Genomic DNA, 19,799 nt, shown 5'->3' on the forward strand with positions numbered 1-19,799 from the left:
AGTAGACAGGTGTTCTCTTACCATTTTATTCCCTAATTTAATTAGCATTCCTAGTCTTTTACAATTCTGTTTCTGGTAGGTTGGCTATTTTTTCTTCTTGCATGAAGACAGATGTAAAGAAAGAATTGAGCAGCTCTTTCTCTTTGTTGTGAGTCACTTCCTTACCATCGCCGCCCATTAGTATGGAACACTTGTTTCCTTGACTTTTTTCTTGTTTTTTAATATGTTAAAAGAAACTTTATTATTTTTGACATTTGCAAGTTCATTTGAGCTTTAACTTTCTGCACTTTATCTTTGCAAATTTGGGCTATATGCTGATATTCTCTCTGACTAATGTGTCCCTCTTTCCATTTTTTATCCTTTTTGTCTTTCAGTTTATCAGAGTTACCATGCTGGTTTCTTTTTCAATGATATTAGCTGGACTGGGCTTTTATAATCATGTTGTTTAGAGTGGGTTTTCACCCATGGAATCCTTCCCAAACTCTTATGTTTATTGAAATCAGTTATTTTAAAGTCTAAGACACTGGTTTGATTATGTTCCATTTCTTGTGTCTACATTATATTGAATGACATGGTCATTCTCCCCTAAAGTTCCTGCAACTTCAACCCCCTCTATCATTTCTTCTGTTAGGAAGAATTAGGTCCAGTATAGCTGTCCCCTCTACCTTTCAGATAACAAAGTTGTCAGCAACTTTGTTTGTAAGGAACCATCCATCACTTGATGCAGGGTTTGTCTCCCAGTTGATTTCAAAGTCCCTCATGACTACGTGGTGTTTCCTACATATATTTGTTAACCAGCAAAAAAGTTCACCTATATATTCCAGACCTCTTCTTCAATTCATTTAAAGACACGGTACATTCTCCCACCCCATCACCCCACCCCCACGATCTGCGCTATTGTGTCCTTTCTTGCTGAAAGTGACACTGATTCGTAGCTAAATTACAATTAGCAGAGGCAGAACTTCTTAACCTTCACAAATGAATTAGGTAAGACATAGAGAACGTTCTAAGAGTGCAGCAAAAGGCAAAAACCTATTAAGTCATGTACTGCTCAAAGTAGTGGTAATTTAAATACACGGAGAAATAATGGCCAATAAGCCAACTAGGCCTTTAGGTCACCGATACGATGATATAGCCAATAGTTTGTAATTGCGTAAGAGTCGCAGCCGAGCGCTCCACGCCACGCGAAGACGCCAGCCGAACACTTCTGCGCCGAGCTTCATTGTACTTCCTCCGCCCCCCCCCCTTTCCGTTGTGACGAGAGGCATTCGACGCCAGCGACTAACGAATTTGTTGACGTCCGCGTGCGAAAAAGTGGAGCGGAGAGCGGGAACTTATCCAGTCCCGCAGGCTTTGTTGGCATGCGGAGATGCGGCGTCTAGGATTGCGGAGTAGACGTGACTTCTCTGCATACTGGAGTTTCTGTGTGCCTTGGGTCGCTCTGGCATTGTCCCTATTGCAGGGATTTCCCTTAGGTAAAAGAGCGCGTACTTCAATATTTAGGAGGAAGGGTACAGGAGGCATCCCAGCTCGACCTCCTTGAGTCCATAATGTGCCTTCTGTCTTCCTCCTGGTATATTGGTAGCGTAATTCGCGAGGAAAGTCCCCTATAATACTGCATGTTTGATTGGTTGAATCGTCTATGGTTGCTGGACGGAGGAGTATAACTAGCAAGCAAACCCATAGTAATGATTCGCATAGAAAAGCCTACAAGCCAGTGTTTGTAGTTGGACAGTTGGCATTCTGTCTTCCAATCCATGTTTCCTGGGCTAGTAATGTATGGTCTCCGTATGAATAACCCAGTTTTTGCAAAAAAAAATTGACTGGAGAATTTTGTGTTTGATTCCTATATAGATTTTACCTTTCAATCTTCTGAAAGCCTTCTGAAGTAATTTTTGGGGAACTAGGTAGGATGCTTCCTATGTAAATTGCCCTCACCCAGTTGAATATATAAAGTGCTAAATCCCAGGTGCTTCACCAATAGACGTCTTGAGTCTGACAATTCTGTTATTTCATGTTTAAAAAATAATAATCATGTGGATTAATGATCATGAAGAAACTTAAAAATCTTTTTGGGACATGTCGCACAGTTCTTCACAGTGATTATTGAATTTGAATTATTTTAAACCTTCAAAACTTTTAAACCAAAGATTTATACAATGTGTTGAGAAACTGATGGAGTAGACTCGGGACTGGAGGAATGCTGGTGGCCTGCTCACTGATGAATCCTTATTTGTTCTGGCACCTATTTTGGGATTGGCAAAATAACCTTTTGGGAAACTGATCGATCTACTTCCATAATGTACTTATCATAGTATTGTAATACATATGTTCATGATAGAAGTATGTAACAATGGATTTATTTGCCTGCCAAAAATATCGCCAATTATTTCTACTAACTGGAAAGGTATAGTACTTTCTTCTCTGGCAAACATTGGATAATATTGATGAATTCTCATTGTTATATTAAATTTTCCCAATGCCTATTAGGTTTCACATAATTGAAGGGAATGATTTCAATGTTATATATCTATTCTCCCTTCCTCCCACCAAAAATTAATGTGTCAGGAAAAGGTACAAAATATCTTGAAATAAATTTCAGTCCCGGAATTTGGGTACTAGATATAAGCATATAGACTTTTCATCGCTTCCTAGTTTTCTGTTCAACTTTCCTTTGTTTCAACAAACCAGTTTTGGGCATGTGTGTTGTCGCAGTTACTAAAATGGCTTTGTTCAGTGATAAATCACAGATCTACTATTCGTTATGCAAATTTCTGTCTGCTTCCACCATGATGAACTTGCGAACTATTTTCTAGTAGTTTTCTTTTGTAATTTTCTAAAAGGATATGAAAGCAAAATGAAACTAAAAAATAAAGTTATTTGGAATAATTATTATTTTGTATTAGACAAATAAAAGTAACATTTATTTCAAGATTCAAGACCTTTCAAACAAAGGACCCTAAAATGCATTTAAGCAAATATACTAATAGTTGAGAGAACAAAATAAATGGATTTCATTTTTATCTGAGAAAGAATATTGTATTAAAATGTATTTTTTTCCAGATTTCATAATTGAAAACAGTTGTAGAAAAATTGTAAATGTTTAGAATTACTGTAATTTATTATATTTTTCATTATTTACATATATATGGTTGTATGACTCCATCTTGTGGCTATGCATTGTAGTTATTTTCTTCTCAGAAAAGTGTACTATAGTTTAAAACGTAGAAATAAGCACATGGGAAGAAATTTACCTTCAATTGAACAGCAAAATACAAATCATGAAAACAGGTTAGTTAGTTGTATACAATTTTATTTCTGGCTTGGTGTTCAAACTAAAATCCAAAAATGGTAGGCTTTTGTTTTGTTAATCTAATAAAAGGGATGCATGGTTCATAGGCAAACTGAAACAAAAGACCAGAAAGCAGAAATTATACTAACCCTTTTTGAGCTTCAGATTGAAATAATGCTAGCTTTAGAAATGTATAAGAAAGATCGACTACATTATAGTTACCGTAAGCCTTGCTTAGTGAAAAGCATAGATAAAATACTTGCTATGCTACTTGCTATGCTGATAACACAAAAATAATAATCAGTTGGAGTTTTCTGGTTGCTCTCCATGTCAGCTGGCATCTAATGGCTAATCGAAAGGAAGTTTTTATTTAATTTTGGTTTGGTTTCAGGCTTATGGTCATCTCAGCAGTAGAATATTTAGTTCACCGAACTAGGAAACAGATATTCGCTGGATTAGACCACATTTTGTGCCTCTTCTCTGAGCCTGAAAATTGCTTAGGTAGTCAACCTTAGGATAATATATATAATCAAGGTTTGGATGATGCACAAATTTGTGAATCATTAGAAATCTATGTTGAACCATAGATAAAACTTTTATAATATTGCTTCCCTTAACCGAGGGTTAGGCAACCTTGCCTCTTTTATGACTTGTGGACTTCAACTCCCAGAATTTCTGAGTCAGCATAGCTGGTCCACAAGTCATAAAAGAGCCAAAGTTGCCTACCCCTGCCATAATTCAAGCTGTATTATGTATTTGTATATCCCATTTTATATGTGACTTAGCGCATGTTAACTATGTATTGATTGGACTAAAATTTTAAAATAAAAAGTTATGTGATAATCTTATATTTGAAAAAAATGAGTTCTGAATAAGAATTTATAGGACTGTACAAAGTATAATTTATACTTTTCTAGAGTATAATTGTTTCATTTGTTTTAAGTTCATGCTTGTGATAGCCAGTTTGTCATCTTTTGGTCATTTTTTACTATTTTAAAAATCAAAAGCATCAAGGTCTCTGATTATTCTTGACTACATAAAATCTTACAATGTTCATATAATGTTCAAATGTTTAAGCTTTAGATTATTACATAATTGCAAACTATTTGCATTATTCTCCCGTTGGTGACCTAAATTAGATTATCTAATAATCTAAAGCTTAAATATTTGAACATTATATGAACATTATAAGATTTTATGAAGTCAAGAATAATCAGAGGAGACCCTGATGCTTGAAGATCCTGAAGATAATAAAAAATAGTCAAAAGATCACAAACTGTTTATCACAAGCATGAACTCACAACAACTGAAATAATTACATTCTAGAAAAGAACAAATAACACTTTGTACAGTCCTTAGAAAAGAAAAGCTGATGCCTTTGAATTGGGGTGCTGGAAAAACCACACCTCTGGCTACAAGAATAATTGATAAGTAAAAACAGACTGCTCCTTAGAAGTAGTTTGATTTTACTTTACTTAGTAATTAATTATTCCTGTAGTCAGATGTGGTTTTTCCAGCACCCCAGTTTCAAAGGTATCAACTTTTCTTTGTTCTTTCTGATGATCTACCTTTTATGGAAAAATTACAGCTTTGACAATGCATAACTTTACTATTAGTATGAACTTTAATATTTTATCTATATTTGTCATTGTAGTTCTCCCATTATTAGATGAGTAGTTTCTTTTTACTCCACTGAGCATTGCCATTTTATCCATACCTGGTTTGCAAACTGTATATAATTTTATCTGACTTTAATTGCATCACCTTATAAGATTATAAATAGTCTTGCCCCTATTTTCCTAACTCTTCCAAGTTTATTGTTAGCTGTGTTTTCTAGAATCCCCTTACTTCAGTTTGCAGAATGTCTGGCTTTAATTTGGTGACCAAACTTTCAAACTTTTAACTGGCCCAGCTTATTTGAAGGACTTTAAATATGGAATGGAAAGAAGATCAATCTTTAGGATGTAATCCCAAGCATAAACCTGAAGACAACCAATTATATAGTGCGAAAGAAGGGGAACTCAGACATAAAACATGATACATAGAAGGCAAATTCAGGGACAGTCAAAAAGAATGTAAAACATAGAATAACAGAATTATAAGGGACCTTAGAGGTCTTCTACTCCAATACTTTTCAATATTTTCACAGATTGTACCACTTCTAGGATATAACAATGCTTAGCAAGGTGTCAAAAACTTGATGACCCCCCAAAAAAGTACCAGTTTTAATTTCTTTCATGGCATTTCCTTTGTTGAACCACTTTTGCTTTGCACTGACAAACATATGAATTTATGCATATTTATTAATATGCACCACTACTTTGGTGGTCAGGTGGCTGGCCGGCCTTTTTTTCTCTCTCTGTGCTATTTCTCTCTCGCACACACAGTCTACTCCATTGATCTTTCTGCTTCTCTCATAGAAGCCTCTCCTCTTCTTCTCTCTTTCTTCTTACTGCTTCTCTCACAGAAGCCTCTCTTCTCTTTCTTTTCACTGCTTCACTCACAGAAGCCTCTACTTCTCCCACAGAAGCCTTTCCTCTCCTTCTCTTCTCACTGTTTCTCTCACAGAAGCTTCTCTTCTCTTTTCACTGCTTCTCACGGAAACCTTTCCTTTTCTCCCTCTCTCTTTCTCTGTTTCCTATTGTCTTTTTTTCCTCTCCCTCTCCCACCAAACCCTCCTTTTATATCCTCTCCTCCCTCCAGCCTCCTCCTTTTCTTTTCCAGATGCGCCACTCTCTGGGGCTCAGGGAGAGCTCCAGCATTGGTTGCCACCACTCCCACACGTAGTAACCCATTCCCCAGCTGGCTGCTGCACACAGCTCGATCAGCTGGAGCTACACATGCCGATCCTAGGCCCTTGGCAGTTCCAGCTGACTCTCTCACCCCAAGGCCTGTCTGTTGCTCCCAGTGATAGCAGAGACTGCCGGAAGTGCCCTCAGCAGAGCCCCAGCAACACTGCAGCTCCAGCTGACTTCCCCCAGGTCTCTCTAGTACTTTTGCCACTTCAGCTGACACCCTCCCCCTCCCCGCTACACATGTCTAGGTCGCATACCACCTGCCAGGTGCCGAAGTACCACCAGTGGTCAGTGTACCACAAGTTGAAAAGCCCCTGTTCAAGCAGGAGACGCTGTACCATTTCAGACAAGTGGCTGTCCATTCTCTTCTTAAAATCTTCCAGCTTTGGGGCACCCATAACTTCTGAAGACAAGGCATTTCACTGGTTAATTGTTCTCACTGTTAATTGTTCTCCTTAGTTCTAGATTGCTTCTCTTTATGATTGGTTTCTATCCGTTGTTTCTTTTCTTACCTTACCTACTGGTGCTTTGGAAAATAGGTTGACCCATTCTTTTTAGTGGTACTTTTCCAATATTGGAACACTGTTATCATGTCTTCCCTAGTCCTAGTTCACTAGACTAGACATAGCCAGTTCCTGCAAATGTTCTTCGTAAGTTTTAGCATCCAGCCCCCTAATCACCCCTTGTTGTTCTTCTCTGCATTTTTTTCCAGTGTTCTAATATCTTTTTTATATATATTTTTTATTATTTTTTATTTTTTTTATTTATAGTTATTTTTAGTTTTTATTTTTTTTATTGAAAAGTTTTAAAAATACAGTTTTCCTTTAAAAAACCCCCTTCCCCCTCCCTCCTCCCCTCCCTACCTCCCCCCTTCCCCCCCCTCCCCCCCTCCCTCCTCCCCCCCACCTCCCCCCATCTTTTTTATATTTTGATGACCAAAATTGGATGCAACATTCTAAGTTTGGTCTTATTAAGGCTTTGTAAAGCAATACTAATACTTCATGTGATCTTGATCATATCCCTCTAATGAAGCCAAGGATTGCATTGACTTTTTTGGCTGCTGCCATACACTTTTGGTTTATAGTAAAGTAATTGCCACTAGGATTCCAAGATCCCTTCCATGTTACTGGTACAGAGCCAAGCTTCACCTTGTACCGTGGTAGCGAACCTATGGCACGTGTGCCAGACTTCCTTCTAAGTGTTCGCAGATTTGTTGCTTGATTATCTTTTCCAAGACTTTTTGATTAGTTTGTAGTTTCCTAGATACATTTTTCTCCTTCTTGGAAGATGGGAATCACATCAGTTTTTTCCCAGTCCTAAAATAGTTCCTCGGTGCTCTAAGAACTTTGATAGATATAGGTCAGTGGTTCAGAGTTCATACCTGCCAGTTCTCTCAGTTCTCTGGGTTGTAATCCATCAGGACCCAATGATTTGAGTTCATCTAGAGCTGACAGGTGTTCTCTTACCTTATTTTTGCTTATTTTAATTTGCATTCCTAGCCTGTGATTTATGGTTCTATTTTTGGTAAGTTGGGTTGTATTATCTTTTTGCATGAACACAGATGCAAAGTATGAATTAAGCAGTTTTGCTTTCTCTCTCCTGGTAGTTACTTGCCATTATCTCCCATTAGTGCAGGGCTTTTCAACTTTTTCACCCATTGTACCACTTTTAGGATATGGCAACATCTGAGTACCACCAGTCGCCTAGCAAGGTGTCAAAAACTAGATGACCAAAAAAAAGGAAAAAGTGATGAAGTACAGGTAGTCCTCGACTTACAACAGTTCGCTTAGTGACTGTTTGAAGTTACAATGGCACTGGAAAAAGTGCCCCCCAAGCCACAGCCGAGCAAGACACCTGCCTGCCTGCCTGTTGGCGCTTTTCCTCCTGTCCAAGGTTTTTATTGTTGTGAGCATTTCTGTTCAGGATTGGCAGCAGGTGGGGTGGGCATTTGGTTTTTATTTCCCCTGTCTGCTGGGTGGTTGCAGCAGGTTTTGGTCATTTGACATGACCCTGGGACACTGTAACCATCATAAATATAAATCAGTTGCCAAGCATCTCAATGTATATCACAAGACCCTGGGGATGCTGCAACATTCCAGCTGAGCTTCTTGGCTCAACAGAAGTGCCGGGATCAGCACCGAGCTCCAGATGGAGCCTGGCGCTGATCCTGGCACTTCCGCTCAGCCCCGACAGCCCTGCAGCTCCAGCCATCTCTCGCTCAGGCTTGTGTGGTGCTGCCACCAGTTCATCTCATTCCCCGCCCCTGCTACCATTTTTCTAGGATGGTCATGTACCACCTGCCAGGTGCCAATGTACCACAGGTGGTACCCGTACCACTGGTTGAAAAGCTCTGCATTAGTGGACCAATTGTTTCTTTGACTTTTTTCTTGCTTTTTATATGTTGAAAGAAACTTTTTAAATTATTTTTAACACATTGCAAGTCTTCATTTTGAGCCTTAGCTTTCCTAACTTCATATTTGCACATTTGGGCTATTTGTTGGTATTCTGCCTTAGTTATGTGGCCCTCTTTCCATTTTTTCTACTTATCTTTTTTTTCACTTTGTCCAAAAATATATAAGGGTAGCTATGACATTGTTGCCATTACTGAAATGTGGTGGGGTAAAACCCATGACTGGAATGTATGATTAGAGGGATTCAAATTGTTCAAAAGAAACAGATCTAAAAAAAGAGGATATAGAATTGCTTTATATATATAAGAAATAAGTACACTTCTATAGAAATGCAAAAAAATCCCTAAGAACCAAAATCTTGAATGCATTTGGGTTAATATAAAATAAAAAAAAGGAATAGATGAACTTTTTTGCTAATTGCTTAGGTAAGGGGTGCACGAAGCATGATACAGTATAATTGTATCAACTGGGAGAAAAACTCTGCACCAGATGGGAGGTCAAGCAAGTTCCTGATGATCCTGGCAGAAAATTTTGTCATCCAAAAAGCAGAGGAGGGAACTAGAAGGTCAACTATACTGGATTTCTTGCTAACAGAAATGAAATGATAGAAGGGATTGAAGTTGCAGGGACTTTTAGGAGTGAGTGACCATGTCATATTGGAATTCAGTATAATGCAGGCACAAGTAATTTACCAGAGTCAAATTAATATCATAGACTATAACAGAACTTTATAACAAATTTTGTAAGACACTGTGGCCTTCCTGTCTCTTGTGTAACAGGAGAACAACCCCAAAAAAGAATTGCCCAAAGAATTAAGGATATAGAAGCACAAAATGATATAGCTATCCTTGGTAAGGTAGGTAACTTGAAATGGCTGAGTAAATACAAACATACTTTTCAAGTAGACAGTTATTTGAAGTTACAACTGCCAAAACATCTTAGGGAAATATTTACGCGGGCGAGATTCGAACAGCTTGACACAATGGTCACACATGAGATTTCATGCTATACCCTACAATGAGCATCTCTGCATTTGCGGAGCGGCAGTGGTTGAAGACCTGGCTCACATCCTATTTCATTGTTGCCTATATAAGAGGGTGAGAGACAGGTATCTTGGTCTATATATCAAACGAATGACCCATTGGGATCCCCATATCAAAACAACTTAGCTTATGTCTGGCCAGAACTTGAAAATAATATTTAACGCAGCACAGTACTTAAACAAAATGGTTCGGTTGAGATCTGCATATGTGGGACTGATTGTGGTAGATTGCAAGGGTGACTCCAAAATATAATTTTATCATATTTTATCTATATCTTAAATTATTGTACACTATTATAATTTCATTTTAGATTGTATTTTCTTCCTATTTCATTTTAAATTGTATTTTATTCTAATTCCATTTTAAATTGTATTTTATCAAAATCCATTTTAAATTGCTTTTATCAAATTTTAGTAATAATTTGTTGCTGAAATTTTGCACTTTGATATGGCCCAAGGGCTAATCAATAAAGACTTATTATAACAGACTGACCTCAACAAACTTAGAAAGAGCTTAGGAAGGATTCCATGGATGGAAATCTGAAAGGGTAAATAACTCAAAACGCTTGGGAAACAATGAAATATGAGATTATAAGAGCCCAGACTAACACAATACAATTGAGAAAGAAAAGTAAGAGACCGCATATGAAACCAGAATGGTTATATATATAAAAAATTCTCAGATAACCTGAAACATAAAGGACAGGTATAAAAATGGAAAGAGGGACACATAACAGAAACAGAACACCAGCAAACAGCCCTAATCTGCAGGGACAAAGTCAGGAAAGCTAACACTTAGAATGAACTGAGACTTGCAACAAATGCCAAAAATAAAAATAAAGTTTCTTTCAGCATGTTAAAAAAACAAAAAAGTGAAGAAAACAATCATTCCACAAAAGGGAGAAGTTAGCAAGGAAATATTAGGTAACAGGGAGAAAGCAGAACGTCTTAATTCACTCTTTATGCAAAAAGAAAAACAATCCAACCTATCAAAAGAAGTACTGCAGAAGGCAGACTAGGAGTACAAGTCAAAATAGGCAAGGAAATAATAAGACAACACCTATTCACTCTAGTTGACTTGAAATCATCAAGACCAGATGGATTGCATCTCAGGGTTCTGAAGGATCTCTGAACTAGGCATATGAAATCTCTGAACCAAATCTGGAGCACTAGAACCAAGGTTCCCATGTTCAAAAAAGGAAAAATGGATCTAGGAAACTACAGGTAAAACACCCTTATATCAATATCTGAGAAAACCCTGGAAAAGTTAAGCAAGTAATCTGCAACACCTTGAAACAAGCAAAGTTATTACTAAAAACGTTTGTAGATTAGCTTTGCAGATCATGGCAGAGAAACCTAATGGCATTCTTTTTTTGACAAACTGACTAAATTGATAGGTCAGAGAAATACTGTGGACGTAATTTATTTAGACTTTAATTAGACATTTAATAAAGTAAACTATAGCTAGTCTACTTTTATCTTTCCCAAGTCCACTAGTCATAAAAGGGCCAAGTTTGAAGACCCCCCTAATCTACTGGATATGTTGGAAAAGTTAACCAACTTTTTTATATTTACTTCCAGTCTCTTCCAAGAAGAATACATTTGTTTAACAGTGCGAATCATGTTTTGTTACATTTCATTAATGTTGTTGTTAGCTGCGAAGTCGTGTCCAACTCATCGCGACCCTAAGGACAACGTTCCTCCAGGCCTTTCTGTCCTCTACCATCTTCTGGAGTCCATTTAAGCTCACGCAGCTACTGCTTCAGTGACTCCATCCAGCCACCTAATTCTCTGTCATCCCCTTCTTCTATTGCAGACATGTCAAACACAAGGCCCGGGGGCCAGATCCGGCCTGCGAAGTGGTTCCATGTGGCCCGTGAAGCAATCCTGGAAACAGTGAGGGAACGGCCCCCACTGCCTTGGCCCTGGCCCAGAGACCCTCCTTCTGCCAGAGACCCTCAGATCTGTCCCACTCCTGCCCAGGCCCCCATAGGCACCCTTGATGCGAACGATGTAGAGCTGGCCATGCCCACCCAGTAGGCCATACGCACTCTAGCCACACCCACCCAGTAGGCCACGCCCGGCCTGGCCATACCCACCCGGCCTCCTGAGGGCAACCGCAATGCGGCCCTCAATGAAATTGAGTTTGACACCCCTGTTCTATTGCCCTCAATCTTTCCCAGCATTAGGCTCTTCTCCAGTGAGTCCTTCCTTCTCATTAGGTGGCCAGAGTATTTGAGTTTTAGCTTCAGGATCTGGCCTTCTAAAGAGCAGTCAGGATTGATCTCCTCTAGGACTGACCGGTTTGATCGCCTTGCAGTCCAAGGGACTCGCAGCAGTCTTCTCCAGCACCATAGTTTAAAGGCCTCAATTCTTTGGCACTCAGCCTTTTTTTTATGGTCCAGTTTTCATTGCAACTGGGAAGACCATAGACTTGACTATACACACTTTTGTTGACAGGGTGATGTCTCTGCTTTTTAGTGTGCTGTCTAGATTTGCCATTGCTTTCCTCCCGTCTTTTAATTTCTTGGTTGCAGTCCCCATCTGCGGTGATCTTGGAGCCCAGGAAAATAAAATCTGTCACTACCTCCATTTCTTCCCCATCTATTTGCCAGGAATTGAGAGGGCCGGATGCCATGATCTTGGTTTTCTTAATGTTAAGTTTCAACCCAAGTTTTGCACTCTCCTACTTCACCCGCAACAAGAGGCTCTTTAGTTCTTCTTCACTTTCTGCCATTAGAGATTTTATTATTACAGGTGGGGATGAGACAGCATATAGGGCGGAGGTACAAAAACTATCCATATGGTGTAGTAACAACAACTTGCACCTAAACATCGGCAAGACGAAAGAGATGGTGTTAGACCTCCGGAGAAAAAAGGAGGAACCTGCCCCACTTTACATCGGGGAGAACTGTGTAGAGAGAGTTTCCTCCTTTAAATTTCTGGGAGTCTACCTCTGTGAAGATCTGACCTGGAAAGTTAACACAACTCAGGTGGCTAGAAAGGCCCAACAGAGGCTTCACTTTCTTAGGGTCTTGCGGAAGAACAGGGTAGAACAACAGCTAATGACCCTCTTTTACCGGTCTACTATAGAGAGTGTTCTCTCGTATGGTATTGTGGTTTGGTATGCTGGTCTGACAGCCGCGAATAGGAAAGTATTACAGAGGGTAATGAGCACAGCACAAGACATTGTGGGCTGTTCCCTGACACCACTGGATGACATCGCCAGGGCTCGTTGCCTTGGAAGAGTGAGGAAGATTCTCAGGGATGACTCACACCCTGGACGGTATCACTTTACTCTCCTACCATCTGGTAGGAGATATAGGAATATAGCCAGCCATACCAACAGGCTGAAAAATAGCTTTTATCCGTGGGCTGTTAGGCTTTTAAATGGGACATAATCTTATGCAGAATTGACTTGGGAGGCTGGTGTGTGGTGTAGTTGGTTCACATAGTGTGGTGGGATGGAGGGTTTGTTGTCACTGTGTGTTGGGGGGAGAGAGCACGGGGGGAGGCTCAGCTAATCTCAATGTACACATGTTGTACTTTGACAATAAAGGTTTATTTATTTATTTATTTGATTTAGAGTGAAATCATCTGCATATCTTAGGTTGTTGATATTTCTTCCGGCAATCTTAATTCCAACTTTTGATTCCTCTAACCCTGCCTTTCTCATGATCTGCTCTGCATATAAGTTAAATAGGCAGGGCGACAGTATACAGCCTTGCTGGACTCCTTTCCCAATTTTGAACCAATCAGTGGTTCCGTGTCCCGTTCTCACTGTTGCTTCTTGGCCCACATATAGGTTTCTCAAGAGACAAATATGATGATCTGGTACGCCCATCTCTTTAAGAACTTGCCACAGTTTGTTATGATCCACACGATCAAAGGCTTTAGCATAGTCAATGAAGCAGAAATAGATGTTTTTCTGGAACTCCCTAGCTTTCTCCATGATCCAACGTATGTTGGCAATTTGATCTCTAGTTCCTCTGCCTCTTCGAAATCCTGCCTGTACTTCTGGTAGTTCTCGGTCCACATACTGCTGGAGTCTAGTTTGTAGGATTTTAAGCATAACTTTACTAGCATGTAAAATGAGTGCTTTTTCTCCCTTGCCTTTCGCTTCCCTCCTTTCCTATTTGCAAAGCTTCCTCAGACAGCCATTTTGCTTTCTTGCATTTCTTTTTCTTTGGGATGGTTTTGGTTGCTACCTGTTGTACAGTGTTGCGAACCTCTGTCCATAGTTCTTCAGGCACTCTGTCTATCAGATCTAATTCTTTAAATCTATTTGTCACCTCTACTGTATGTTCGACAGGGATATGATTTAATTCATAGCTGAGTGGCCTAGTGCTTTTTCCTACTTTCTTCAGTTTAAGCCTGAAGTTTGCAATGAGAAGCTCATGGTCTGAGCCACAGTCAGCTCCTGGTCTTGTTTTTACTGACTGTATAGAGCTCCTCCATCTTTCGCTGCAGAGCATATAATCAATCTGATTTCTGTGTTGACCGTCTGGTGATGTCCATGTGTAGAGCCGTCTCTTGGGTTGTTGGAAAAGAGTGTTTGCTATGACCATTGTATTCTCTTGACAAAATTCTATCATCCTTTGCTCTGCTTCATTTTGTACTCCAAGGCCAAACTTGCCTGTTATTCCGGTTATGTTTTGGCTTCCTACTTTAGCATTCCAATCCCCCATGATAATAAGGACATCATTTTTTGGTGTTAGTTCTATAAGGTGCTGTAGGGCTTCATAGAACCGGTCAATTTCATCCTCTTCAGCACTGGTGGTTGGGGCATAGACTTGGACTACTGTGATATTGGTTTGCCTTGGATTCGAACTGAGATCATTCTGTCATTTTGAGGATTGTATCCCAGTATTGCTTTTCCTACTCTTTTATTGACTATGAAGGCTACTCCGTTTCTTCTGAGGGATTCTTGCCTGCAGTAGTATACCTGATGGTCATCTGAATTAAATTCACCCATTCCTGTCTATTTTATTTCGCTGATACCTAAGATGTCGATATTCAGTCTGGTCATCTCTTTTTTGACCATGTCCAGCTTTCCTTGATTCATAGATCTTACATTCCAGGTTACTATGCAGAAAAAATCTTTACAGCATCGGACTTTCCTTTCACAACCAGACACATCCACAGCTGAGCGTCTTTTCGGCTTTGGCCCAGTTGCTTCATTCTTTCTGGCGCTACTAGTACTAGCCCTCTGTTCTTCCCCAGTAGCATATTGGATGCCTTCCGACCTGAGCGGCTCATCTTCCAGCGTCATATCGTATTGCCTTTTGGTACTGTCCATAAGGTTTTCATGGCAAAGATACTGGAGTGGGTTGCCATTTCCTTCTCCAGTGGATCACATTTTGTCAGAACTCTCTGCTATGACCTTTCCGTCTTGGGTGGCCCTGCACGGCATAGCTCATAGCTTCATTGAATTAAGCAAGCCCCTTCGCCACGACAAGGCAGTAATCCATGGAGGGGATTTCATTAATATTACTATGCTAATAATTTGTTTATATAATTGTCTGAAGTTGTATAGTTCATGAATTTATGTGTTACCTTTTCATCATACATTCATTCTGTTATACCAGGAATGAATGCCCATAGGTTGCATATAGCCCAATAATGCTTTAGTTAACAGTTTAGATATCAAAGATGCCCATCATTTGGCGTAGCATTTGAATATATATATGCAGTTTTCATATGTTCACCTAGGACAATTACCAAATATAGGTAGTCCTCGACTTATTTAGTGACTCTTCAATGTTACAAATGCACTGGAAGAAGTGATTTATGACTCTTTTTCAGTTATAACCTTTGCACCATCCCCATAGTGAAATGATAAAAATTTAGATGCCTGGCAACTGGTTCATATTTATGACTGTTGCTCTGTCCCAAAGTCATGTGATGACCTTTTGCCTCCTGACAATCTCAGTGGGAAAGTCAGATTCACTTAACTGGGTTACTAACTTATCAGTTGCAGTGATTCACTTAACAACTCTGTTAAGGAAGGTCATAAAATGAGGCAAAACTAACTTAAGAAATGTCTCACTTAACAACAGAAATGTTGGACTCAATTGTGGTTGTAAGTCAAGGACTACCTGTAATGCTTTGGGTATGCCTTAGATTGCTTCTAAAATTTAGTGGTGTCTTGTCACCAAAATGTGGCAGCAGATCAGCTGATTGGCACTTTTTATGCCAAACATATTTTTTGTTCCCTGTATCACTCAACTGTTACTTAGCTTTCCTTTAATTATGATTCCATTCTTCCTGCACAATGACATTTGGAAATCATGACTGTCAGTAGCAGATACTTTGATATTTAGAGGCAAAGTGCTTTTTGAAGCCATCAAAAAGAATTAGATGTTCTTAATGGTCTTAAGGGACGCGGTGGCTCAGTGGGTTAGGACGCTGAGCTTGTCGATCAGAAGGTCGGCAGCTTGGCGGGTCGAATCCTGAGTGCCGTGTAACAGAGTGAGCGCCTGTTACTCGTCCCAGCTTCTGCCAACCTAGCAGTTCGAAAGCACGTAAAAATGCAAGTAGAAAAATAGGGACCACTACGGTGGGAAGGTAACAGCGTTCCGTGCGCCTTTGGCGTCTAGTCATGCCGGCCACATGACCACGGAGACGTCCTCGGACAAGCGCTGGCTCTTCGGCTTTGAAACGGAGATGAGCACCGGCCCCTAGAGTCGGAAACGACTAGCACGCATGTGCAGGGGAACCTTTACCTTTACCTTTAATGGTCTTAAAAATCAGTAGTATTAATATTTGCAAGTACCGTAATTTATAAGTGCAGTAAATAACATGAATTGATTAAAAATTGATCAAAACTGAATAGGAAATTAAAATATAATTTAAATGAATATTGTGTTTCTGAAATGCGAGGAATGTGCTAAGAAATCAATTGTCAAATTAACGTATCAGTCTTATATTTTTCATAGGGATTAATATATAAATAAAAAAGTGTTTTGCAAATTAATAAATAAAGACTGATAAGGATTTTGAAAATTTGGATATGTTCTGCTCTGGCCCTACCTCTTTTTTGAGATTGTTCATAAGATCATGCATTGAATTTTGATGAAATCATCCAATTTATTTTTGAGTTATGAAAATTTTGGCTTTTTCAAAAGAGTAACGATAATCAACATAGGTAAATTATTCAGGATATTATCACTTTGATACCTAATAGTAAACCAGCATTTTCTGATTTGAGTATAGAATGAAATATTTATCCTGTGCAAGTCTGGTTTTTAACACCAAATCTAGCATGATGGGAACAGCAAAGAAGAATGTAATATTTCAGCATTTATCCAAGGTATCTTGAAATAATTTTAAAATGTTTGGATTATTGTTTGAATATAGCCATTTCATTCTGTATTCTTGCAATTGTGTGTGAAGTGACTGTGGTTGCTTTGATCTGTTATTGTTCTCTGATTAGTCAACAGTCATTTGTGTCTAGTTATTTTTCTAAGTTTTGAAATTATGCTATTTTTTCCCTTTTTTTGACAGTTCATTCTTCTACCAGAATAGATCCTCATGCACTGAAAGTTGTAGGATCAACAAATTTACCAGGTATATAGTAAACAAATTTGAAATTTTAGAGAGGTTTTCAGCATTGGCTATATTCACATGTTCGTATTTTGTCTTTAAATGAAATACACAGTTCATGCCTCATGAATGTTAATGCCATTTCTTTACTCTCATTACTTTCTATGAGAAGTGAAACAAATCAAGAAAACAAAGTTCCTATTAACTAGAATTAACAAAAACTGTGGTTAAGGGTTAAACTAAAGGTGTCACCATATAAAATCCTGATTTATAGTTGGTTTCTTTTCCTGTTTTTTTGAAACCTATTTACCATAATTAATATAGTTAATAGTTCATTGATCTCCATGTACAGGTAATCCTCAATTTACAACCACAATTAAGCCCAAGATCTCTGTTGCTAAGTTGTTCAGTGAATTTTGACCCATTTTATGACCTTTCTGATCACAGTTGTTAAGTGAATCACTTGTTATTAAATTAGTAACATGGTTATTAAGTGTCTCTGGCTTCCCCATTGACTTTGCTTATCACAAGGTTGCAAAAGGTGATCACAAGACCCCAGGACATTGCAACTGTCATAAATATGAACCAGTTGCCAAGCATCTGCATTTTGATCAGATGACCATGGGGATGCTTCAATAATTGTAAGTGTGAAAATGGACATGTCACTTTTTCCAGTGCTGTTGTAACTTTGAATTGTCACTAAATGGTTGTAGGTTGAGGACTACTTGTAATAAGAAACAGACTCCAAAAAAAAGAGAGAGGAACAGTTGCACTGTATTTAAGAAATCACCAGACTTCTACAGATATACACAGTACCAAGGAGAATAGACTTCTTGAATGCATTTGATGAATATTAGAAGAAAAAGAAATGACATTGTTAGGTACATACTAAACAGGCCACCCAACCAAGCAGAGGAAATAGATAAATGTTTGGTTAATCAGTTAGCTAGGTGTGCAGGAAATACACCGCTATAGTAGTGAGGGACATTAATTGGGAGACAAATTCTGCAGCAAGTGGGAAATCAAGACAGGTTCCTGATGAGCCTAGCCGACAACTTTATTATCCAAATGTTAGAGGAAGAAATTAGAAGGTCAGTTAATTCTTACTAATATGGATGAAATGATGAACGGGGTAGAAGTTGTAGGAATTTTAGGAGCAGAGTGACCATGTCATACTAAAATTCAATATAATGCACACACAGTAGTTGAAAAATGTCAGAGAGGTGTTTTAGATTTCAAGAGAGCTGACTTCAACAAACTAAGAAATTAGGAAGGATTCCATTGATGGAAATTCTAAGGGAAAAAATAATTCAATATTGGGAAACATTGAAAAATGAGATTTAAAAAGCCCAATCAAAATATCACAGAGAAAGAAAAACAAGAGACCAGATAAAATCAGTGTGGTTCAGCAAGGAGCTCTCTGACAAACTGAGATACAAAAAGAAGTATAAAAATGGAAAGAGGAGCTAATACTAAGAACAGAATACCAACAAATAGCCTGAATGTGCAAGGGTGGAGTTAGGAAATGCAAGGCTCAGAGAATGAAGTAAGACTTGCAACAAATGCCAAAAATAACAAAAAAAGTTTCTTTTAATATGTAAGAAATAAGCAGAAAGTCAAGGAAATGATCGATCGACTAGTGGAAGAAGATGGCAAGATGGTGACAGACAGTAGGGAGAAAGTAGACCTTCTTAATTCCTTCTCTGCATCAGTTTTCAGGCAAAAAGAAAAAACTTAGCCCAGCCTATCAAAAGCAGCACCATGGGAGACAGAACAGGAATGCAGATCAAAATAAGGAAAAATTTACTAAGTGAATACCTATCCATTTTAGATGAGTTTAAATTGCTGGGACTAGATGATTTACATCCCAGGATTCTGAAGAAGCCAATTGATTTGACAAATCAGCTTGACATCAGTATCTGGGGAAATCCTGGAAAAGAAAATCAAGTAATGGATCTGCAAATAGATCCAGCAGTGGCGGATTTGTAAGCACCTACAAATGAAAAGGGTGATTACCAGAAACCAGCCTGGGTTTGTTTAAAACAGATTTTGCTTTATTGTCTTCTTTGATAAAGTGACTAAATTAATAGATGAAGGAAATGGTGCGAATATAGTATACTTAGACTTCACAGAGTGGATAATAATCTATGATTTTTTTAAAAAAATGGATTTTTTAATTTAAAAGCTTTTTTGATTTTTTATCAAATATATTGAAATAAAATGCTTTTGGAGTAAAAAATTTAAATATAGTTTTCTATTTAAGATACATTAATAATTTAGTTTATTCAGCATGAAATGGAGTTTAGTTATGTAGCATCAGGCTGTATATTCTGCAATATTTACATTTCAGGAATATTCTTTTATCCCACTGTTTTGCAAATCTATGTACACTACAAACTGATTGTTCGAAGAACAATGCATCTCTACCAGGCTCTAAGTGTTTTAAATAAAAGAATTTGAATAGTTCTCCAACTATCGTGTTTCCCTGAAAGAAAGACCCAGTTTTATATTATTTTTGCCTCCAAAAGAGGCATTAGGTCTTATTTTGGGGGGATGTCTTATATTTTTTGTGACACTTGCCTCGTCTCGCGGTGGTGGCACCAACAGCCCCTTCCAACAGACAGTCCACTTCTGCTGTGGCCGCTTGGGGAAGGAGACCGCGTGGCACATCTCACCGCTACCGCCACAACGAGGTAAGGCAGGGCGGGGGAGGA

The 19,799-nt window shown here is 38.6% G+C and overlaps 1 protein-coding gene across 1 annotated transcript in view; it reads left to right on the plus strand.

Moving 5' to 3' along the window:
* Positions 1-1,369: 1,369 nt before the first annotated feature.
* Positions 1,370-19,799, plus strand: part of LOC310648746 (zona pellucida-binding protein 1-like) — a gene marked incomplete at both ends in the record, with an annotated part of 77,492 nt that continues 59,062 nt past the window's right edge. The window contains 2 exons of the mRNA XM_083376770.1: positions 1,370-1,475; positions 17,047-17,109. Coding sequence (XP_083232896.1) covers positions 1,370-1,475; positions 17,047-17,109 — 169 coding nt within the window. The remainder of the gene's footprint in view (positions 1,476-17,046; positions 17,110-19,799) is intronic.

Source organism: Vipera ursinii (genome assembly GCF_947247035.1).
Source record: "Vipera ursinii genome assembly, chromosome: Z".
In the NCBI taxonomy this organism is placed as follows: domain Eukaryota; kingdom Metazoa; phylum Chordata; class Lepidosauria; order Squamata; family Viperidae; genus Vipera; species Vipera ursinii.